This window comes from Mesocricetus auratus, unplaced genomic scaffold, assembly GCF_017639785.1.
Source record: "Mesocricetus auratus isolate SY011 unplaced genomic scaffold, BCM_Maur_2.0 Super-Scaffold_100025, whole genome shotgun sequence".
Lineage (NCBI taxonomy): Eukaryota > Metazoa > Chordata > Mammalia > Rodentia > Cricetidae > Mesocricetus > Mesocricetus auratus.
The window spans coordinates 9,174,347-9,198,581 of NW_024429206.1; the positions used below are offsets into that span (position 1 = coordinate 9,174,347).

Consider the following 24,235-nt stretch of genomic DNA (forward strand, 5'->3'; position numbering starts at 1 on the left):
GTCTCAGATGACCCCCCCCACACACACACTCACTTAATTGTCTCCTGTAATTCATTTATGAATTCCCTCAACATTCCTGCCTCACAGATGAGAAATCTGAGGCTAGCAGAAAGTGGGCCTAAGTCCCAAGTTCTTGTCTTTCTGACTTCAGATTCATGCTGTGACCTCTACCCAGTGATAGTGCAGGTCTATATAGGGTGAGCAGATGAGCAGAAAGAAATAGGAAAACCCCTACACTGAACTCTGGAACTTTCTGTCATTGTGATGATGTCATTGTGATGATACAGGTGGCTGAGCTAGCTCTGGTAATTGAGTTTGTGAAGCCAAGCCAAGACGAAAGATCTGTGATTCCCCTCATCTCTTCCAGCATGGGGACAGAGTCCTATGGCTCTCCCAGGGTTGTAGACCGTGACATCTCCACCCCTTCCTCATACTGCTGGCTTACTACCAAGTTATGGGCCCTGGGTGTCTCTGCTTGTGTTTCTCAGGCGCAACATCCCAACATTCTTAATTCTGCTCTTCCTATATTCCAAGGAAGAGCTTGTGACCTGGGGACAAACTCTCACTTTCCTGGGACTCAGGATCAATCCATATATCCACAGTACAAAGTGCCCTGAAAAACACATATCTACCAGATACCAAAGATGCTCAGTAGAAAGATTGTTCAACAGCCAAAATGGTCTCCGTGGAAGTCCAAGTCACCTTTCCTTGGATACATTCCCTCATCTGTGAAACATTAAATTAAAAAAAAGCATAGACCCTAATAACTCTGACCTCATTCCATCCACACAGGTACCAAGCTCTGCCATCATCTCTATCTCACAAATGGTGACCTGACTCAGAAAGGTTGAGTAACTTTCCTACCATCACAAAGCCAAATAGAGACAGCCAGGCATCAAAGACCTTCTCCTGTTTGGGAAAAGTGATATTAAAAATAATCAAAGCAGTTAATAAAAAGTCAAGTGTAAAAGAATATCCCAATCCCAAATCCCACCCATTTCTGAGAAATAGCCACTGATGCCAACAGCCTGGGTATGTATCCAGAAATACTTGGTTTCTCCAAGCTGTCATGAAAATATGGACAGGCAAATTGGGTATATAAGTAAATGTACTCTCATGTTACTGTGATCCACATTAACCTGTCTTCTTTGTTCTATTTATTTATTTATTTATCTTCAAGACAGGGTTTCTCTGTATAGTCCTGGATGTTCTTGAACTTTCTCTGAAGACCAGGCTGGCCTTGAACTCACAGAGATCCACCTGCCTCTGCCTCCCGAGTGGGCCACCACTGCCCAGAAAAGTAATTAATATATCTCAAAAGTCATTCCTCATTGACTTCTTTAAAATACTTTATTTTCGGAGAACTTTATGCAATGTATTTTGATCATGTTCATCCTAACTCCTCCCAGATATACCCCCACCTCCCTACCCACCCCAACTTCTTGTCCTCTCTCTCTCTCTCTCTCTCTCTCTCTCTCTCTCTCTCTCTCTCTCTCTCTCTCTCTCTCTCTCTCCCTACCTACCAACTATGACTTGTGCTATCCACATACTCCTGGATGTTGGGTCATGCCAGGGAGCATGGTCAACTTATCAGGAACCACACACTTAAAGTAAACTTACTTTTCCAAGAAGCCATTAATTTTCACTAGTGTCTCAGTTACAGGTGGGTCTTGTGAATCCCTTCCAGTTCTATTCTGTAGCTGGCTTGATGGCTTGTATAGACAGCCACAATTCCACGTTGACTGGCTTGATCTTGTACAGATAACCACAGCCGCTGTGAGTTCGTAGGTGTGGCTGTCCTGTCATGTATAGAAGACACTGTTTCACTCTGGTCCTTCCCAGCCTCTGGTCCTTAAAACTCTTCCACGGCCCTTCTGTGATGTTCCCTGAGCCTTGGCAGGGCTTGGGAGTAAGCTGGCTGTCCCGTTTGTGACTGAGCACTCCACTGACCCTCACTCTCTGCACTTTGGCCAGTTTTGAATGTCTTACCACAACCACTGCAGGAAGAAACTTGTCTGATGAGGGCGGAGAACTGTGCTAACCTGTGGGTAGGCAGACAAGATTTTAGAGGACTGTGCGATACTGTGACTATTTAGTGGCTGGGTTATCTGAAGGTTATCCTGATGGATCCTTACAGCCTAACCCTGCCCCAGCTCAACACCTACTCATAATGACACAGGCACCACACTACGTGTCTACTTTTCCTTGACAGGATTGAGGAGTTCTTAGACATGTGTATGTATGTATGCACGACTGTATGTATGCACTTGTGCATTCATGCATGTGTCTGTGTGTGCTCATATGTGCATGTCTACCTGTGTGTGTATTTATTGCTGTTCTCTATGATTTATCTGAGGGAGAAAGTTCAAATTCTCAATAGCCACACCAAAGACATGTGAGTTTTAAATTGAGGGCTGATGTTGTCAAATATTAAGAGTCTGTCCCAAGAAACAGTGTAAGAGAGAGCTCCACCCCTGGGTCCCCCAGCCACAAGGATCCGGATCTATAGTCCTCCTCTATCCTGACCCTGTGCTCAAACTCGTCCTGCCCAGCTGTGGATTCAGTCTGGGAGAGTCAAAGTCACCCTCAGGAGGCTGCAGGGGCAAAGGGGGGATTCCACAGTTGCCTGGGAGTTCACTATAGGACCCAGAGACTCAGCTCTGGGATCCCCAAGGCACAGGATGTTAGCACACCCTGATGACTTGTGGGGGTGTGGCAGGCTTGGGGCTCTGGCTTGCTGGCATGGGAGAGATGGCTTCAACTTGGATCTCAAAGGCTACAAATTAGAGACTAGAGAAGTTGGTCATGGAGCATTGTTTAAAGGGGGCTCAGCTTGGCATCTTTTGTTTGTATTGGGGGGTGATTGTGTCTTGTGCTTTTTAAGACTTGGGAATGTGAAATCTGTTTTTAAATACAATTGGAGGGAACCTGCCACAAGGCTGTGGCTCCCAGAGCGACCTTGTGTCTGTGCAAACTGAAAACAGCTGCAAGTTCACAGGCTAAGTTTTGGTTTCTTTCATACCGTTCATTTAAAATATAACTACTTCTATAGTTAGAACCTAAGTGATCTGACATTCCAGTTGAGGAAAGGTGTTTGGTGATAAGGGTGTGCCCACTGACTTTTGACTTGCAGGTCCTTGGGAAGATGTAGGCATGGATACCTGCCCCTTCCAGAATGATCACTGTGTTTGCATGTACACAATTTACCATGCATGCATTTTTCTCACTTGACAGAGTGAATCTGGCTCCTTTCTGATCTATAGACACCTGTCTTGTTCTCTGAAGCATACTCTTGTACATTGATATGTTAGATTTCACCTCATGTCCAGAGGGCCAAGTTCCAGGCACTAGAACATTAGTCCAGACACACCCATTTCTAACCTCTCCAGTGAAGTCATAGGTCAACCTCTCTTCCATCATTCCCTCCTCTACCTGTGTCCAGATAAGTCTCCAGTATATTCTTAGGATACAAGAGAGAGGGGAGACTCCAGGGACCTAACTAACATTTATTTATTCATCGGATAGGCATGCTTGCCACAGTCACATGTAGAGATCAGAGGACCACTTGTAGGAGTCAATCTCTCCTTCCAATGTGTGGATTGAACTCAGGTCATCAGGCTTGGTGATAAGCGCTTTTACTTGTTGTAAGCCATCCCACTGGCCTCATAGTTACAGTTGAACCCACTCTGTCTGATGGTAACAGCCGTGATAAACTGATTGAATTTGTAGTAACAACACTGAAAAATAAACTAAGTAAAGGAAGAGACTGAGGGTTGCAGCGGAGTAAGCCAGCACCTGTCTGGCATGCATGTGACATCACCAGCACAACAGAAATATATGTTGTAAATAAATAAGTAAATAAATAAATGCTAGCAAAGGAAGAGCAATTTCCATAATTCTATTCAGCCTAACATATCCATAACAGTATCATTTCTTGATGGAAACAATATTTTAAATTTATTTGTAATGTGCTAATGCCAACCCTTGGAAAGCTGTCATCAAGGGGTTCATGAGTTCAAGGCCAACCTAGGCTAACATACTAAAAAAAATAACCTAACTCAGAAAAAAAATTGGTATGTTTTGCAATCTTTTTCTTATACAAGTCCTTGAAGCCCAAGGTGTACTTGGACTCTTCTGGAACCTCTTAGTCACAGCGAAGGAAGCCCAGCCAATATACATTGAGCACCTTCCATCTTGGGCCATGTGGCTCACCACCATCTGATATGACTGGTTAATGCAAAAGACACAATTCTCACGCCAAAGAGAGTTTATTTTGGAGCTAAATATGAGTGACCATGGTTTGGGGACAGATTTCGGGTTTCCCCAAATTCCATCTTCTGCCATGAAAGTGGTTACATGAGAATGTATTAGCTACAGAGCAGAAGAATTCAAAAGTGTTGGCAGTGTTGGCCAGGCTCGTTAGTGGGGGTGCAGGTTGGCCATGACAGTGAAGACAGGGAGACTCTGCTGTAGGATTATTCAACATCGAATGGCATCTCTAGCTTTGGGATTGGTGGAGCTAGTTGCCGGCTAAGAACGCTTTTTAGCAGTCTGATAATCACAAGGACATTGGGCTCCACACAGGGGTGAGCAAAGGGCAACTTTCAAAGGGACCAGAATTAGCCGGAGATGACCTGACTCCGACCACAGCATCCTAACTCTTCATATTCTCCAAGTTCAGTCCTTCAGCCAGTAGCTGCTTTTCTCTCTTTCTAGACACCCCGCCCTCTTCTGTCTGGGAATTTCAGATGCCTGCATTTCCATCTGAGCTCACAACACTGACTGTGCCCCCTGATTCTCTGTCCCTCTGTCCCTTCTTTCTCTGTCCCTTCCTCCTCAGTGAACACACTATGCGAGGGGCTCTCAATGGCTCTTCTTCATCCCAATCCAGAAATGGAAAGTGCTCAAACTGGAAAACCACAACAGACCAGGACATGTGATACCCAGAGCAGCTTACATTCATCCTATGTGTGCATGAGGAGAGCCCCTGGGTGTGTGACCTCGAGCAGCTTAGGGCTGAAATGTAAGGTATGCTTTGGGGAGAGACAGGGGTGCCATTGTGTGTGAGATTGGCATTCAGACCGGGTCTAACCCTGACCATTAAACTCCCCTGGAGCCTCCGCCTTTTCTCTCATCTTCTTAAGAACCTATTGATAACTTAGCTGAACAGAAAATACTTCGTAAGCTTAACCTAAAACAAAACAGAAGAACAGCAAGGAGCTTTCATATCTGCAACCCTCATCCATCATCAAAGCAAGAACAAGAATGGCTCATTATTCCTACAGTGGCTGTAAGGATCAAATCCTATCCATACGGGAGGACTAGGCACAAGGAAGGCCTAGCCAAGAACTCCCACTGTCCCCATTCCTCCCATTGAGGCCCAGGGTGGGGAAATGCCTGCCCAAGGTCACACAACAAGGAGGTGACATCAGGCACACCCTGTTTTGGCTGCTCCCTTCTCCCCGGCAGTCATCACCAACAGCCAGCCACATACTTTCTCACAGTGAGATAAAGAAAATAAATACACCCAGAATGAGTGAAGTACTTACTCAACAAAGGCTCGTGTCCAAGTGTGGTTTCCATGGTATGTACCGTGTTTGCGTGCGTGCGTGCGTGCGTGCGTGCGTGTGTGTGTGTGTGTGTGTGTGTGTGTGTGTGTGTGTGTGTGTGTGTGTGTGTGTGTGTGCTCGTGATTTGTTTAGAATCCCAGCTCCCAAGAGTAGAGGCAACTTGGCAGGCCATTCAGCTTAGCTTCTATGTCTCTCTCTGTCTCCCTGTAGATGACGCTCCTGAAGCGACTGGGTGAGAGTCCTCAGTGCCATTTGCAGGGAAAGGTGACCTTAGAGATGACACAAAAGGACTGTGATTGAGAAAAAACCCAAACCATACTGATTAAAACCTAGGGAATCCATATTATCTCATTATATAATAATAACCAGAGACAAGTTTTCTGAGCACTGGTCCTCTCTGTGGCACGACTGTCCCTGTGTTTTCTGTGCTCCTCAAATTCTCCAGGTTAATCAGTAGGGTGGCTGCTACAAAGAAACCATTTTACAGATAAGGGAAATGAGGCTCAGGGAAAATACAGAGGCTGCTCAGAAACATGGAGCCAGGAAGTAGAGGTTCAGGGGACCGGCTGTTTGCAGAGTGGGACAAATAAGTGTCCTTATGGAGTTTCATGTGTGTCTGCAAAGGTAAACTTGACTCTCATGAGGATAAGAGCAAACCATGATGGCAGATAGAATGGCTCTTCTAGGTAGAAAAATAAAAAAGCCAGGTCATTGTGGAGTGGACTGTAACAGGTGCTGGAAATGGCAGCTCAGGTTTGTAATCCCAGCTACTGAGGCAGGAGGATAGCAAGTTCAAGGTCTGCCTGAACTACAGAGTGAATTCAAGTTCAACCTGGGCAACTTCAGCAGACCCTGTCTCAAAATATAAATTAAGAAGGCTAGGGATATAGTCTTGTATACACAAAGCCCTGGATTCCGTTCCCAGTACCACATCAAGATGGGGAGGGAGGGAAGGACAGGGGGGAGAAAAGATCCTAGTTTCCCAGGCACCTGCCAAGAGCCCTGCCTGTTTCTAGAAGACAGCAGGGACAGAGGCCAAGCGGGGTGTGGCATGCTTTATTTCTGGTTTGTTTTCTTTTAATCCAGGTACACCAAAGGCCAGGTCTCTGCTCTTTCCTTCACTAAGCCAGCATTTATAATAAATGAGCTTATGGTACTTGCCTCCCCTTCCAGACCCTTCTTCCATTAAAGAACAGAGCCCAGAGCCAAATGTGGGCCCCAGAGAGAGCTCTAGAGCCCCAGCTGTCCACAACTTTGACTGTGGTTTGCTCCCCCAGCAGATAGAGTGTGTATAGCGAGCTAAGGAAGTGAGAGAGCGAACCCATCATCCTTCTAGACAAGGAAGAGCATGGTGATTGATCCCAGGTGCTTTTCCCTGCAAACCAGAGCCTAGGCAGCAAAATGCTAAAATATACTCAGACTACTGCCACGAGGGCCACACACAGCAGAGAAATGCCACAGCGTGAGGGCGATGCATGAATACACAGAGAGAAACACACACACAGAGCCGCACCAGATGGAGAAAGCATCCCAGGCTGGGCCAGGGATTCGTTACTCCCCAACCCACACAGAGTGGCTGGTGGGGTTACGTAATGCAAGCTGCAAAAACACTAACCAGCCTCCTTCAAGGGGCCCTGGGGGGAGGGGGACCTCCTTTAAAAAGCAAGGAGACCTCTGTAGTCAATTCCTGTTCTCTGAGGCAGTGGGCACTTGTGCCAGCAGACTCAACCCTGGGGTGGCCCTGGGAAGTTGCTAAAAGGGAAATGAGGTGAGATTCTGATTTGTTAGTCATGGTGGCAGATGGGTGTCCCTCCTTGTGCGAAGGCATGGTGAGGATGCAGAAAGGAGGCTGAGGATACAGGTGGACTGGGGCTTGGAGGAGAGGAGAGACATGGATCAAAGGATGGCCTTGTGCCTCCCATCCCCACCTCACCCACCACTGACAGATCTACACACACACACACACACACACACACACACACACAGCGCTCCCTGCACTTGCCTGATCTGAGCTACCACTATGTTACAGCTTGGCCCCTGTTGGCCTTCAGCACCCCAAGTCCCTACGCTGGGACATTGGAGACTGAAATCTGAGTGCATTTTAGACAAATAAATATGGAGCTGTGAAAATATACATCGGAAGTATTTAGCAGGTGAATTCAAAGTTCAGGCTTGAAAGGGAAGCTGGTCCATCCTCCATCATCCACTCTGTGTGACCTTGGACAAGGCACCCAGCCTTCTTTCAAGTTGGGACTCCAGGTCTAGGGATGGGTTTCAGCGAATATCAAAGGAGGCAAAATAACTGTTGAGAACAGATATGCTGAGAAATGTCTGTGTGAGTCTCCACTTTTTTTTTCTTCCTCTCCCATCAGCGAATATTGATTGAGCGTGTTATGTGCCATTGCTAAGTCCAGACGGTCAAGTCTGTCTTCCTCATATTCCCTCACTGGGGTTTTTTGTGTGGTATGTGGGAAACACATGCGTTCCAGAGTTTTGTGTGGACCTAGCTTCTTGTGTCAAAAGTGTTCATTGCTTGGCGGAAGTGTCTATTTTTGAAATTGAAATGCAGTGAGGGAAATGACTGCAAGAGTTAGTTGTTACCACTTGATGCAGCACTGCGAGCGTCAGTTGAAATCCTCCATCCCTGGTACCACTTGTTGCAGCATCTGTATTTGTCTAGTAGGTTTTGTTCCTGGTGATGATGGAGGTGGAGGTTGGTGTGGGGAGGTTCCAGAGTGGGGAACCCAAAGATTGGTGCCAGAGGAACTTCTGAGCTGTGAATAGGGAGTGTTTATAAAACTCAGGACACTAAGGACAATGTGACAAGCCAGAGCAGTGGCTCCCATGCTGGGAAAGATAAAAGGTTAAGAAAGGTTACCCTTGGGTCTCTGGGGTTGCCTAGCCATCTTTGCTGTGGTGTCCTCAGGGAGGACATTTGATCCCTGAGGGCTTTGATCACAGGGATAAGGTCAGGTAGCCATCGCTAACTGGAAAAGGTGCACTTAAGGAAGGCCAGCCATGCCTCAGGCTTGGCTTCCAAACTCCAGGCATCTGTGACTCCGTGTCTTCCATACTAGCTCTCCCTTTCTCTTCTCATCTACTTTCATCTTCCTTCTCCTCTCCTCCAGGAAACCTACATCACATCTGCATTTGGCAAACTGGTGACCAAGATGCCCAGAGATTAGTCCCCATGCTTGTGTGTCACTTTAGACACAGTCATAAGACACAGCCAGCTTCCAGTCTTCCTGCCCTGTTGCTTGGGGACACGTCCCTTCACTGCTCCTGACGTCTGTCTGGTCAACCTTGGCTTCCTCAGAGAATAAGGAAGGAGGTGGGGACACATGAAATCATGCCTCCCAAGGCCGAATGGCAATGAGCAGGTGACGCCAAGTTGACGTCAAAGACAGAGGCGACTGAAATTCTGCAGCCAGCTCTTTTCCCAGAGTAACTCAGATCCCCTGCCAGAGTCATCTTAGCTTGGACGTCTTCCAAAGGACACAGACACCATGGAAGAGCACACATTTGGGGTTCAGCAGATCCAGCCCAATGTCATTTCTGTCCGTCTCTTCAAACGCAAAGTCGGGGGTCTAGGCTTCCTGGTGAAGGAACGGGTCAGCAAGCCACCCGTAATCATCTCAGATCTGATTCGAGGAGGTGCCGCGGAGCAGAGCGGTCTTATCCAAGCCGGAGACATCATTCTCGCAGTCAATGGCCGGCCCCTAGTGGACCTCAGCTATGACAGCGCCCTGGAGGTACTCAGGGGCATTGCCTCTGAGACCCATGTGGTCCTCATTCTGAGGGGCCCTGAGGGCTTCACTACACATCTAGAAACCACCTTCACAGGGGATGGAACCCCCAAGACCATCCGGGTGACCCAGCCCCTGGGTCCCCCCACCAGAGCCGTCGATCTGTCCCACCAACTGTCAGCCAGCAAAGACCAGCCATCAGCAGCAGGCAGGGTCACTGGTCCTGGTAATGGGCCTCAGCATTCCCAAGGCAACAGACAGGAAGCTGGCTCCGTCTCCCAGGCTAATGGTCTGGCCATTGACCCTATAATGAAAAGCACCAAGGCCAATCTCCAGGACAGTGGGGAACATGACGAACTGCTCAAGGAGATAGAACCTGTGCTCAGCCTCCTTAACAGCGGGGGCAAAGTGGCCAACAGAGGGGGCCCAGCCAAAGCAGAGATGAAAGACACAGGCGTCCAAGTGGACAGGTAAGCCACACGGGTGTGTGAGTGTGTGCTTGTGTGCAGGTGTGCATGTGGAGGCTCCGCCTGGCAACCCAGGGGCCGGCCAGCCCACTCACATGGCTTGGTGACCCTCTATCTCTCCCTGGAAACTGTAATCATGCGAGGTGAGTGGACCTCCATTTGAAGACGCAGATCTTGCCATGAAACCCGTAGTCATTAATAACCATGGTCCAGGGAATTGCATCCTCACGTTTGTTCCATGAATGCTCCCAAAGTCCAATAAAGCAGGATGTGGGAAAGATGTGTCAAGAGTGGGGTTCAGAGAGATGGAGATGGCTTTGTTGATATTGACCAGGGACTATAGGACACATGCACATGGCTCACTGGACATGTCGCTTATACCAGGGTCCTGGGAAAGATAGCAGGAAAGAGTTGAAGTCTGCACCCCACTCTGTAGCCAGCTGAGGACAAGGGAGGCTTCCAAGGAGAGAGAAAGACCACAGAATTCGTTTCAATGCCCCTAAGTCACAGTTCAGTCTTGAACCCTGGGGGTAGACTGTAAATCACTGGGAAGGACCACTCTTGTTCCCCAAACCACTGTTTTCGGGGTCTGGTGGAAGGGACCCGGAAGAATTGCCAGTGTTGCCAGCTCCTTCCAAGGGAGGAAAGAGCAGATGGCCCTGGCAGTCAGAGAGTTGTGTGTCCTGCAATTAGGGAATTCCCTCTGCCTCTTCCGCCATCAAACCCAATAGCCCTGCTCCGTGCTGCCAAGACGGGGATGGGGGCACTCAGAATTCAAACCCTGCATACATCTGTGACACTCACTGAAGCTGTGTGGTGCTCCAGGACCCCAGAGTTGTATCTGTTGTGCTCATGACACTAGCTTTTCCTAGTCAAGTAACCCTATTCCTCAACAGAAGTGAAGATCAGAGTTTTAACTAATACTCTACCGGTGTGGTGGAGTTCCTGGCCAATGGCAGCAGACCATCGGGTATATTCCTGTTTCATACATTTGACTGTGGTTTGCAGCTGGACCTGAGGCTATGTGTTTGAGGACCCCCTGGGTTCTGTTACAGGCATACTTGCACTCCCAAACCCTATATGACGTAGGTTTTCCCCCTAGAAGACCCACAATGGGTCCTAGGTACTCCCTGTCATGTGGCTAATTTGACCCTGCACCAAAGGTGCCACATAGCGTATAAGGTTCTTGGTATAGCACTATGGTATAAGTAGCGAGCGTGGTTGCCTTCCAGAACATGGGTGCTGGTGTGGTTATGGAGCAAAAGGAGTCTGTAAAAGGAGAGACACACTCCATTCTGTAGAAACCATCACCTGCCTTCCTTCCTCCAAGGGAGGTGCAAGCAGTGAGACATAGGACACTGCCCCTGCACCATTTGTTTTGACTTGGGAGTGACTCTGTACAATCTTTCTCCCATTGTGGTTCTCCTACTGCCCTCCCCCAGATCCACCTTGCATGTACTGAGTGGTTTGGCCCAAAGTCATAGATAAGACAAGGTTTGAGAGAAACCACTCAGGAAGGCACAGAGCCCCAGAAGCCACTCAGAGGAACAGGTTCTGGGGAATGGGTGACATTTCTTAATGACACCTACACCCCCTAGCTTGGTGGCTCATACTCGTGCCACACCCAAGCCCACCTTACTAGCCGGAGACTAGCATGTGGTTGGTATAGCTTGCCCTACTTGACATTTTCAGACACTTCATGTCCTAACTGTGATATAAATAAAGGGTTGTGTCAATCTCCTAAAGAGAGAGCCAGCAACCAACAGTACGGATGCCCATGTGGGCCCTCAGCCAGTGGGTCAAAGTTGTGTGCCCAGGCCCGGAACAGCTGCACACCCTGGAACATCAGACATAGAAGGTCATAGATATGTCATCCTGTCATCTCAAGTGCCACAGGGGTGTCACAATTTGTGATATAATTTTTTTGAAATGGACGATTTTCAATGAGACAGGGGGTCCGTCTGGCTTCACTTGGTACTCCCAGTTTCAGTGGGATCACACGTGGAAGGTCAAAGCCATCAGTGCCATAAGGCAGAGCCTGGGAACTTCTGCCTGCTTCTGTCTGCATGGAAGATCTGTGGCTGCTGAGACTCTTTGTCCTTAGGTGGGACTTACATGTCCTTCTGCCCCATGTGGTACCACTTCTACAATGCAAAGAGCACCCCTGAACCCAGAGAGCAGCAGCCCAGGATGTCCCCAACCCACTGCCATATGTCCTCCTGGAGGCTGAAATCAAGTAACATAAATTAGGAACCAGAAGCCCAAAGTCACATCGTCCTTGGGGTCAGTCTCACACTGGCATCCCTGAGACCATCAGAGACCCTTGGTGCATACAGCCGTGGGGAATATCTTGTACTCACAGTGACCTCCCTGACCAGATGCTGTTTGGGGCTGAGGGTTGGCACTGGCAACTTGGAGACTGAATGAATTGTTGCCATGCTGAGCCCCTTGGGAGACAATGGGGTACTCTGCCCAGATCCCACATCCAGATCACACTCACCAGCCGGTGACTCCTAAGGCCACTGGGAGCAGCAGTCACTTGCTAGTTCAGGGTGCTGCCTGTCTCAACTCTGATGCCTTTCATTCCTCCTAGGAGTGGACTTAACTTTCTGTTCCATCACTAGGCTTTATGGGGACCAAATGTGATATGTTACTCTAGAATGACAGCCCCATCTCCCTCACCCCAGGAGCCAGGTGGCTCCAGGAAACTGTAAACCCAGACTTCTGCTACCGTCTGTATTTGAGAGCGGTCACTTTAAAAAGTGTCAGAGGATATCAAGGTTGCTCAGCTTGCTGCCCTGAGGCAGGGTTCTAAGGAGGCCAAGGTCCCTGGTCCAGCATCCATCTGGAACAGTCTGTCATCCTAGCCCTATGATCAGGAAACCAACCTGCCCCTACCCATTCACTTTTGCAAGGCACTCGGTCGGTCCCTAAGCACATCTTAAACATTGCTGTAGAAGTAGGGCACATGGCTTCAGCCGGCTTTTCTAAATGAGCAAACTGAGGCTCAGAGAGCTGAAGCCACTTAGCCAGGGTCACACAGCCCTGTTTGTAACCTATGGGCCTCCCAGTAAAGTCAAAGAGACAAAAGAAGCAGCTGTGGAGGGGTTACATACAGGGCACCCACTCTGTGGCAAGCCTGAGTTGGAGGATGATGTCATATGCCCATCTCTGCTGACCACTCCCAGAGAGGCTGGCACCACACACTAACATCTGTACGTCGATCCCTTCTTAAAGTATTCCAATCCTTGATGAATAAAGCAGGGATCAAAGAGGTTCTGTCATTTATCCCAGGCCACACAGCTAGTAAGCAACCAAACCAGGCTCAGGGCCAAGGCTGTGCTCTTGACCTCTGTTGCCACCCCCCCCCGCCCCAGTGTGTTTGGTTGCTGGCCACTGGGTGTCTGAAGCTATCAGAAAATTTCTTCTGAGTCTGGAAGGGACACTGAGACCCTACAGTTTCTCTGGCTTGGAGTAACTAACATAGGGCAAGATGTCCAAGATGAGAACGAGGGCCTCCCTAAGCTACAGAAGAGCCTCTCTGATGGGCTCCGCAGGGTTCCCTTGCAGCCATCATCATGGAAGAGCCAGGATTCCCGATCCATTCTTCTGTGACTGGCCTGTTTCCGTGTAGCTGTTTGCTCACCATAATGGTACCCAAGAAGGGGCTGGGGAGACGGCTCCGTGGGTAAAGTACTTACTGAACAAACATGAGGGCCTGGGCTCAGACCTCAGGTCCACTTAAAAAGTGCTAGGGAGACAGAGACAGCCAGAGTCCTGCACAGTGTGCTGATCAGCCAGCCCTGCTTAACTGGAGAGTTCCACCATAGGGAAATATATTGTCTCAACAAAGAAGGTGGGCAGTGACCTTCACACCCACACCCACACCCACCCACCCACCCACCCACACACACACACACACACACACACACACACACACACACACACACACGCACGCACGCACGCACGCAGGCACAAATACACACAGTGACCTCAGAGTGCCCCTTGGCTGGGTGACTCCAGGCTGCCTGAGTTGACACACACTGCACACAGAACTCCGAACGGGACTGCAAACGCTCTCCCACAAACTCCCACACCACAACCCGGAGCGACTTCCATTCTCCCCCCATCAGACACGCGTGTCTTCCCCAATCTGTCCTTCCCTGCCTTGTCCCCTTTCTGTCTTGTCATTGGACACTCATCCCTTCATCCTGAACGAGCTGTGGCAGAACTCATATGTCTACCTCCCCAAAACTGCCCTGTCCCCAGCGGGCTTCTTACCGCCTTCTACCCAGTGAAGTTTCAAGCAAGCCTAGTCTCGCCCCTGATTCTGCTTTCAGAGCTGGGGACTCGCTGAGGAAGCTCTGCCCTCCCCGAGTCACATCAGAGACATGAAGAATAGACAAAGAGACATTTGCCATCATCTCTCACGGTGACTCATGCCAGGGAGGAAATAGGCCAGAGATTTGGGGGGGAAGTAGCTCAGGAGTGATGAGAAGGTTAGGTGGGGGAAGACAGAGGTGCCAGTCATGTGAAAGCCAGAGAGTGGGGAGCCTGACAAGAGGGCAGAGTGGCCACAGAGATCCTGAGGCAGGGACCAGCATGAGAGGCTCAAAGGAGTGATGGAAGGCTCCAAGGGATGCAGGGTAAACGGTGGGAGGAGCTTTCTGTGTGAGCACTGAGGATCAAACTCAGGCCCTCATGCTTGCACACAGGCGCTTTACTCACTGAGCCACCTCCCAAACCTCACTGTGAGCCACCTCCCTGTTTTTCAGAGACGTAGCACTCAAGGATGCTGAGGCTGCCTGCGCTGTGTGTCTAGTAAGGCTGGCTGTTAACACTCTCCATGTCCAAGTGGGACGGGACAGACTTTAGGTCTGCACATAGGAACTCCCCTGTCCTCCAGCATCCAAACCCAGTCTGTCACCCCCAAACTCTTCACTTATGTACTCTTGCAGGCGTAGGTTTAAGGATCCGGGCCAGCTTGTGGGTATCGGTAATTAGAGTCATGGTGATGATGGAACCCCAGTGCCCTGCCTCTCTTCCCAGCTTCAGAGTCCCTTGCAGGATTTGTTCTCAAAAGAAGACTTTACAGACTACCTTGGTGGTACATACTGTAATCTCAAGACCTGGAAAGCTGAGGCACGAGGGTGGCAAGTTTGAAGCCAGCCTAGGCGATACAGTAAGGCTGTCTCAAACAAAACAAACAAAAAAGCATGGCTGAGGGTGTAGAGTGTTTGCCCAGCATGCACAAAACCCTTGCTTCAGTCCTGCATCATGGAAGGCAGCTGTGATGAGCTATGCTATAATCCTATCACTTGGGGAGGAGCAGGAGGCTCAGAAGTTCAATGGCATCCTTGAGTACACAGTGAGTTTAAAGCCAGCCTGGGCCTGTCTCAATAAAGAAAAACATTGGTGTTTGTTTGACAAGGCCTCCCCATCAGGGTGACAGCACCCTCATGAAGCCAAGGAGAAAGCTTGGCCAAGACTCCCACATCCCAACTCCATATTAACTCAACCCCCAGCATCTGAGGCCAGGTCAAAGGCAGCAATGAAAGGCTAGTGTAGGGCGGGGAGGATGGGAATGAATTAGCCAACACATCCGTGGAAAGCTGGGGCAGGCTTTCTACCAAGGCCAGCTGCTCCACAGCGGCCCCATCGTCTGGTAACGGCCTCTACCTTCTCTGAGCCTGGCACACAGGTCCGACTCACCTGCTCCATGCCAGGTCCGCAGGCTTGGCCAGTGGTCAGCCATGAGCGCTTTCTGGGGAGTCAGACAGGGCTACTCATCCATTCTGTGAAAAAATATGGACCACGATTCCCGAGTATCCTGTGCTGAGGACCAGCAGGTTCGGGATACTGACAGGATGCTTGGCTTGCGCACATCTCAGCACAATGCAGATTCCTTTGTCATCGTGAGGTGTGGCACTGTTAGTGTCATGGGGTGGGTATAGGAGACAGGAAGTTCAATAACCCTCAATGCCTGGGACAGAGCCCATTGTAAGGAGGTCTCTGGCTCCAAACCTCAACAGTTGAGGCCCAGATAGTCCCAACGACATCAAGGTGAGTCAAGGCAGCTGGGCAGGCAGACCCTGGACTCATGAGTAATGACAAAATAAAGCCATCCATCCACCCTTGCCAAAAGTCAAGAGACAAGCTGTTCCCTGCTTCAGTGGGCTCCTGGTGTTTCCCCCGCATGCACGGGAAAATAATAAAAAGCCATCACCAAGCTGCATTTACCCAGTGCATGGAGTCAATGCTCTTACTTCATTGGCTGAGAGTGTCTAGCATCTAAATTTAAAGTTCTGGACCCAGCAAGATGGCAGCACAGGTAAAGGTGATTACTGCCAGGGTTGTTGACCTGAGTTTGATTCCACAGACCACATGGTGAAGAGAATAGACTACCCTAAGTTGTCCTGACCTCCACACATATGCTGTCACAATGCACTCACTCAAATAAATTCTAAAATTGTAATTAAACACTCAAAACTCTTCATGAGTATGTGATTTAGCCAGACACCTCCCAGATCCCCCAGGATGACCAGCTATGATAAAAAAAATAACTAAATAATAAATAAATAAACAAAACAGCTTTAGCAAGTTCCTCTCGCTGACTGCGTGACCTTGGACAAGGGACCCAGTCTCTCTGAGCTCCAACTTCCTTCAATGTTAAGGAACATAATTGTAGTTAGGGTCCTGTTTCTGCTGACTGTGCCAGGCACTGTACACACGTGACCTCATGTAGTACCCAGCAGAGGCGGGTGTCCTGTATACTCTAAAGGAGGAGCAGAGACAGCACTCAGCTGGGGGGTGGACTAAAGGGCACAGAGAGGAGGGGAGAGTGGAGATCAGGGTTGGGAATTATGGGAATCCAACTACATTTACTTCAGACTTGTACCTGTAGCTAGTGACCATACCAGATGGTGTAGGCATAAAGCATGTCATCATGACTGGCTATTGCCTGGACAGTGACAATGACCCTGAAGGACTAGAAGTTTCTTTGTCCCGTCTAATGAAGCTATAACAAAGAATCCAAGAAGGTAGGAGAGTCACTAGCAGATTCCACCAGCTTTGTGCCAGGAGGGTCCGATCACACAGTCATTTCCCTTGCTGTCATTAACCCTCATGTGACAAAGGACACACTGAGGCTGGTTCCATGTCCAGAGTCACCCGGCTTCATAAGCAAAGCCAAGGGTCAGGCCTGGTTTTGCCACTCCCCACTGTGGATGCTACATGTGTGCCACTGCAAGCAGACACCATGAGATGCTTCGGGAGCCCTCATCACGCAGATGAACCCCCGAAGTGACAGGTCCTCCCCAGCCCCTCTCTCCCACAGGCTGTGGGCCAGGGGTTCTACTCCTGAATTCATCCAGAGTGCATGATAGCTCAGCTCTGACATTCCCTGGGCTCCAACTAAAAACGCCCATTCCCTGTTCATCACACGTGATTCTAAAATCAGCGTGTAGCCAGACCACCCAAGCGCATTCTTTGAACAAAGGTGCTCATAACAGAAGAGGAAGAGGAAGAGAAGGAGGAGGAAGAGGAGTAGGGGGAGAGAGGGAGATGGACAGATGGAAGGAAGGAGGGAGAGAGGGAGGGAGGAAGGGAGCAAGGGAGGGAGGGAGGACACAAAAAAATGTTAAACCTGTGAGCTCCTTCCCTCAAGGTCACAAGAAGATTCACCTCAGAGTTGCCTGGGTGATGGACATCACAAATGCTGGTGTTCTGGCTCTGGCACCTGTAGCTGAGAATCTAAGTATCTTGTCTTTCCCACCCCGCCTTTTTAATCTCAGAAGGGATGTGAGCTAGCAGTCATCAATCAGACCTAGTTTCATACCTCAGCTCAGCTTCAAGCTGTGGGCCTCTGGGGAACACACACTGCCTCTCTGGGCGCCGCTCTCTCATCTGTACCCAAGAGCAGTGAGTGGTTGTTGAAACGAGATGAGGTAGCTGTGTACAAGTACCTGGTACATTACAGATGTCCCCAAATGCATTAACCTCCTCCCTTGTCTGTGGAGGCCCCATTTGTGGTCACACAACACCGCCAGCTCAGGAACGACCGAGCTGAAATGGAGCCCAGTGACATTTGGAGCGGCTCTCTATGGCCCTTCCCTAGCTGATTGCTGCACAGGTAATCCGTCGACTTGGGAAACGCTGGCCATCAAGAACCACTCCAGGGACGTTTTGGTGACATTTTAAAGAGGGTGAGACAGAATGTTCCCTCTGATGATGTAATCCTCACCCAGCAGAAGAACAGAAGTGACTGTGCCATGGGCCAGAGGGACTAAGAGAAACCCAGCTAGGAGGGGGTGGTCTGGCCCTTGTCACAGCAGTGGGAAGGGATACTACTCAGAGTCCTGTACTCAGAACCAACCTCCCAGCTCCCGATTAATCCCAGATGACAATCCGCACAGACCTGGATGGGGGAAGTCCCCAAAGCTTGGATGGTAACACAGAGAACTAGACAAGAGATGGCCCCCATGCCCGGGACCAGTACCCACGGGGGACACAAAATAGCTGAGTGGCCTGAAGTTGGGAATGAGATGTGACAATGAGGAACAACCACAACTGGATGCAGGGTCAACAGAGGGTAGCGGGAGAGCGGCCCTCACGGGAAAGGACAGACGTGACACAGGCGTCTGGGCAGTGTGGTCCAGTCTTCATCTCTGAGGACGGCTACCCTCTAGGACTCTGCTGACATAGACTCAGCCAGGGACAGCCAGAAGAAAGGGCAGGAAGCAGCGGAGCTTCATATGCAAGACATTAGGTTCTGGAGTCAGGCACAAGCCTGTGGCTGAGGGCCCACGTGACTTGGGCTGATCTCCTCCTGTATCTGTACCTCGGCTCTCTTCTCTTGTGGTTCTCATTTTGGTGATGCTGGTAGTTAGCGGTGAGAGTAGTGCTGCTGGTGGGGTAGTCCTGGTGAAGAGCATGAGGAAAATGACTGTGGTAATGGTGATCGTGATATCGACGTTACAGTAGCGGTGAAGGTGATGATGATGGTGAAGATGAAGATGTCATGCCTTGGGTGGCAATGATGGTGGTGACGAGTGCCCTGGGGTTTCAATTGTTGTGAAGAGACACCATGACCTCGGCAGCTCTTATAAAGGAAAATGTTAAATTTGGGTGGCTTGCAGTTCGGGTTTAGTCTATTCTCATGATGGGAAGCATGGTGCTATAGGAGCTGAGAGTTCTACATCTTCACCACAGGCAACAGGAAGTGAACTGTGACACCACAGAATCCACATTTAAAAAGGCTCCCAGGCTCCCAGGCACTGGAGATGCAGAGACAAGGGAATGGATAGGGTTTTTCTATTCTGTGATCTGTGATCTCTCTACCTGTGAGAGACTCACAAAGCAATCTGGATGGCTCCTGAGGAATAACCCCTGAGGCTCACCTCTGGCCTCCACACACTCCTGAGCACGCACACTCGTGAACCACATGTACAGCACCTAACATGCGATAAATGCTAACTGACCCTAGTTGCCATCATGAGTGCTACTATTTTCATTGCTGGGTTGCCAAAGCTGGTGATTTTTTTTTAAGAAGCCCAAAGCCTTGGTCAAGGTCAGAATGAGTCTTGGGTCTGGCCGGCAGGATTCCTACCCATCCCATGCCCTGCCTTTCTCGTCATGAGCTGTCCCGGGTGGGTAGGGTACTTCAGATTCTCAGACCTGGGAAGTAGGAGGAGGGGTGAGAGATGTGTGGCCACAGGCAGCCACGCTGAAGCCACAGACACCAAGCCTTGCACACTGAGCCTGGAAACCGCCTTCCCTGCAGCACTGGGGGATGGGGTGGTCCCTGATGAAGGCTACCCAGAGAGACCCACAGGTGACCTGGGCTCCTGTACAGACATGGGGGCTCCCAGATCAAGGCCACTGTCCTGCTGTCACTCTTTCTCACCCTCCCCTCCCCCACCCTTGCCTTTCAGAGAACTGGACGGCAAGGCGCCCCACAAAGCTCTGCCCCTGGGCAGCGAGAATGACCGCGTCTTCAATGACCTGTGGGGCAAGGGCGGCGTCCCCATGGTCCTCAACAACCCATATTCAGAGAAAGAGCAGGTAAGTGACGCACTGGCAGTGTCCCTCGCGGGTGCGGGTGAGAGTGGGGAAGGAAACGTGGGATCCCAGAGCCATTGGCGTGGAAGCTAAGCCCAGAGCACTGGGTGGGAGGGTCGCCTTCGAGTCTGCGTGGGCCACGTTTGTGTTTCCCGAATTGTATGCTCCCATTGCTACCAGGGAGGGCACCCGAGTGCCCTGTTTTAAAGACATGGAAAATATAAAACTCTAAACAGTTATATAAATTTACATATTGAAAGACACTTATAAAAAGATAAATCTAAAGCCACCAAATAACCTCACTAATACCTTTTCCCTCCCTTAATGCCAACCCTAGACACCAACAGTATTGGTTGTTTTTTTTGTTTTGTTTTGTTTTTTGTGCTTTCTAACATCTCATGTACACACAGACAAATGGCGCTTGTGTTATTTCCATACCTTTGTAACAAATGAAAGTGTATCTGCACTTGGCTTCGCTCTCTCATGTGTTAACACGTCTAGGAGATAAGTCCCTGTGAGAAGGCTAAAGGGGTCAGTGTCTTAATTAGGGTTTCCTTGGGTGTGATAAACACCATGGCCAAAAGCAACTTGGGGAGGAGAGGGTTTATTTCACTCTACAGTTTCCAGGTCATAGTCCATCACTGAGGGAAGTCAGGACAGGAACTCAAGCAGGGCAGGAACCTGGAGGCAGGAGTTGATGCAGAGGCCATGGCGGATGCTGCTTACTGGCTTGCTCAGCCTGATTTCTTATAGAACCCAGGACCAACAGCCCAGGGATGACCCCACCTACAATGGGCTGAGCCCTCCCATGTCAATCACTGATTAAGAAAATGCCCAACAGGCTCACCTACAGGCTTCCAATCTTATTGAGGCATTTACTTAATTGAGGGTCCCTCCTCTCTATTGGCTTCAGCTTGTGTCAAGCCAGTACAGAGGGACTGGTTCTTTTCACAACTGTATAATACTCCACTGTGAGGCTATTGAATAAGTCCTTCATGGTGGACACTTGGTACTATGGCCACTGTTTGGCTGTGACAGCGCTACCCCGTGCGGCTTTGTATAGATGCCTCATTTGGCACAAGAGCAGACTTTAGAACAAAAAAAAATTCCTAGAAGTGTTAAAGTTGAGTCAAAAGTCATTTCCATTTACAACCCAGTGGCTGTACCCATCTTACCAGATAAGTGGCGGGAACAGGGGGGGCTGTTTGCCCACAGCCTCGCCAGCTCCATCTGTTAGCGAGTATTTCGGTCCTTGCCAATCTGCTGAGATGTGTGCTGACAGCTGAGTCACCATCCCTTCTATCCCTTTCTAAGACTGCCTCAGCTTGGCCGGAGACCAGCAGCCACATCTCTCTTGCCCAGGCAGCTGACAGGCCAGGCCAGAGTGACCCTTGGAAAAAGTCCATGTCTCCTGCCAATCATCCTCACCCCACTGCAGCAGGAGCGGGGTGACTCATGGGAGGTCTGGAAAGAGGGGCGCTGCACCCCTTTTTCTCAGCACCTACCCACAAATGGAGGCTTTCAGTCCCTCTGAGCCAGGACTCCAAGCCTTTCCACGGGGCTTCAGAGGCGGGTGAGCCAATCCTGAGCCACAGTGGAAGTGGTTGCTGATGGCTAAGGAGGAAGGAAGGGGGCATGGGGAATTCCACAGTCCTACTGGCTGGCTCTCCCACAGCCGGAGACACCCAGGAATGTTTGTAGGGTGGATAGCATTAAACCGTCCTCAAAGATCAAGGCCATATTGGAGTGGGGTGGGCTCAGTGGTTGAGCATGTGTTTAATAAGCTGGAGGTGCTGGGTCCACCCCAACAAAACAAAAACAAACAAACCCAGGCCATGCCGGAACTCTGGGGACTCTTGTTCATGGTCAAGAAAACAGATGACTGTAGTCTTTTAAAATTCCTTCATAATTTCTTTTTGTTGTAGGAGAGGGGGGTTCTGAGAGTGCTACCCGGGGCTTGGCACGCAAGTACAAAGCTCTGTACACTGAGCTGTATCACCAGCCCTTGGCTTTTTTTAAAGTATAGCCCAGGCTGGCCTTGAACTTGTGAGTCTCTTGGCCCAGCCTCCCAACTGCCAGGCTTACGGGTATGCACCACTACACTGGTTTATAGTTCCTTTCTTTATAAAGCCATGTGTGCTGATAACCTTCCCAAGACAAAGATGAACAGAAGTGGTACCTCCAACCAGACCCAGGCTCGGCCACAGTCTGTCAGGGGTACAGTCTGTCTTCCTAAGAGATGAGTCTGATTTTTTTTTAATTTATTGCCCTTATTTCAGAGTTTTGCACAAACATGGCAAATGTTTCTTCTTTAAAACATACACTGTCTAGCCATATGTGAGCCTATCTTATTAGCGAGTGTCTTAGTCATTGTTCTGTTGCTGTAAAGAGGCACCATCACCAAGGCAACTCTTATGAAAGAGAGTATTTAACTGGGGGCTTTATTACGCTTTCAGAGGTTTAGTCCAATTTCATCATGGCAGGGAGCATACAGCATGAAGGCAGACACTGGAACAGTAGCCGAGCGCCACATTCTGACCCACAGAAAGACAGAGAGACTCGGGCTTGGCATGGGCTTCTGAAAGCTCAAAGCCCACATCCAGTGATGCACTCCCTCCAACAAGGCCACACCTCCTGATCCCTCTAATCCTTTTAAAAGTTCTACTTCTTGGTGACTATGTACTCAAATATATGAGCCCATGGGGACCATTCTTATTCAAACCACCATAGAAGAAGGGCAGTCTATATAAGCCAACCACCTTAGCAGACTCTCCACTTAGAGATAGTCCCTAACACCCACTACTGACACCATCTCAGCAAAACTAAGTGCTCATTGTCATTTATTAGCACACGGATGCTGTTAGTTTTGTTTCTTGCAGTTAGGATAGGACATAAATCATTTTGTATCATTTGTTGTTACTGTTGTTTAGTTTTATTTTGGGGTGCTACCATTGAGCTATACCCCCCATTCTTTTGTATTTTTCTAAGATTCCTTTTTATTAGCTTAGTTATGTGTATATGTGTGTGGGTATTGTATACATGAGTTCAGGTGTCTACATAGTTCAGAAGAAAGTGTCAGATCGTCCCAAAACTGGAATTACAGGCAGTTATAAGATTGCCAACATGGGTGTTAGGAACAGAACATGGGTCCTCTGCTAGTGTATCTCCTTTTCTTGGCTTCTGAGCCATCTAGCCCCTCCCCCATTCTTTAAAATAATTGTTTTAGATGAGGTCTCACTAAATTATCCTCTCTGACTTTTAACTCACTGGATAGCCTGAGCAGTCTTTACCTTGCCTTCCTCCCACCTCAACCATGACTTTATTATAAACAAAGGGTAGAAATTGACTGTGTGTCAAGAAAGATAAGAAATGAGGAGTATTGGTATGTGTTTAATGGACGCCCAAATGCAGTGTTTTGAAATTGCCAGCCTGCTTTGCTTGTTTGCCATTGGAGTTTCTAATCCCCTGTTGGTGGTAGCCTTTGGGTTTGGCTGAAGGGGAAGTTTGGGGAAGAAACGGAAGCATTCCTGACTTTTCTAGAAATAACTAGCAGTCCCTGGCAAAGTCTGAGTAAGAGAAGGCTGTGACCACTTCCTTTCATGCTGTTCACATTGTTTAAAGCAGCAATTTGCAAAAAAAAAAAAAATCACCTTGATCTTGTAGTTTGAGTAGTGAAGCCCAGTACAGAGAACACAGAGTGGTTTGGGGATGGGCTTCTTAGCCAGTATGGTAATAGAGGGATAGGGCAGGATGCTGAGCACAGAGGACCCAGTAAGATGACCAAGTGGCTTTATCTGAAAGACTGGTCCAGAGACCAGCAGTGAGGGGTTGGGTCCGTTCTACCCTTCACGGCAGATACTCAGCACAACCCCTGACCAAAAACTGCAAACCATTGGTCTACACGACCTTCCCGGATCCGTTGACTGTAAAGCCAGGCTCCACATTGCCTTCAGAAATAGAGCTAAAAGGAACTGGGCATGCTGGTGGCAGTATGTCACCCCAGCACTCAAGAGGCTGAGGTAGGGGGGTTGCAAGTCCAAGGGTAGCCTGGGCTATATAGTGAGACCTTTCTCAAAAAAGGAAAAAACAAATGCTGTGGATATAACTGACCTAATAGGGTGTTTTCCCAGCATTCACTTGGATTCTGTGTTCAGTCCTCAAGACAGAGAGTGAGCAAGTGTATTCCTTGAGAACCAAGTTTAGGACACACTTGCCAGCTCCAGAGATAAGGAGGCAGCTCTTGGCTCATCAACTTCTCATCCCTACCCCCAAGGCTTGCTTTCATGGGAGCAAGTCTACAGAGAACTGGTCTTGTCTGATGTGGCCTGTCTCCTACACGCACCTTCCCAGAGGCTGGGCAAAGCTATCTCACGTGACCCTGCTAAAGCCCACC

The 24,235-nt window shown here is 49.2% G+C and overlaps 1 protein-coding gene across 1 annotated transcript in view; it reads left to right on the forward strand.

Annotated features, from left to right (window-relative positions):
- Nos1 (nitric oxide synthase 1) overlaps positions 1-24,235 on the forward strand; it is a 109,356-nt gene that overhangs the window by 14,421 nt on the left and 70,700 nt on the right. Inside the window, 2 exon segments of the mRNA XM_040731341.1 lie at positions 8,699-9,786; positions 19,716-19,845. Coding sequence (XP_040587275.1) covers positions 9,077-9,786; positions 19,716-19,845 — 840 coding nt within the window. The 5' untranslated portion in view covers positions 8,699-9,076.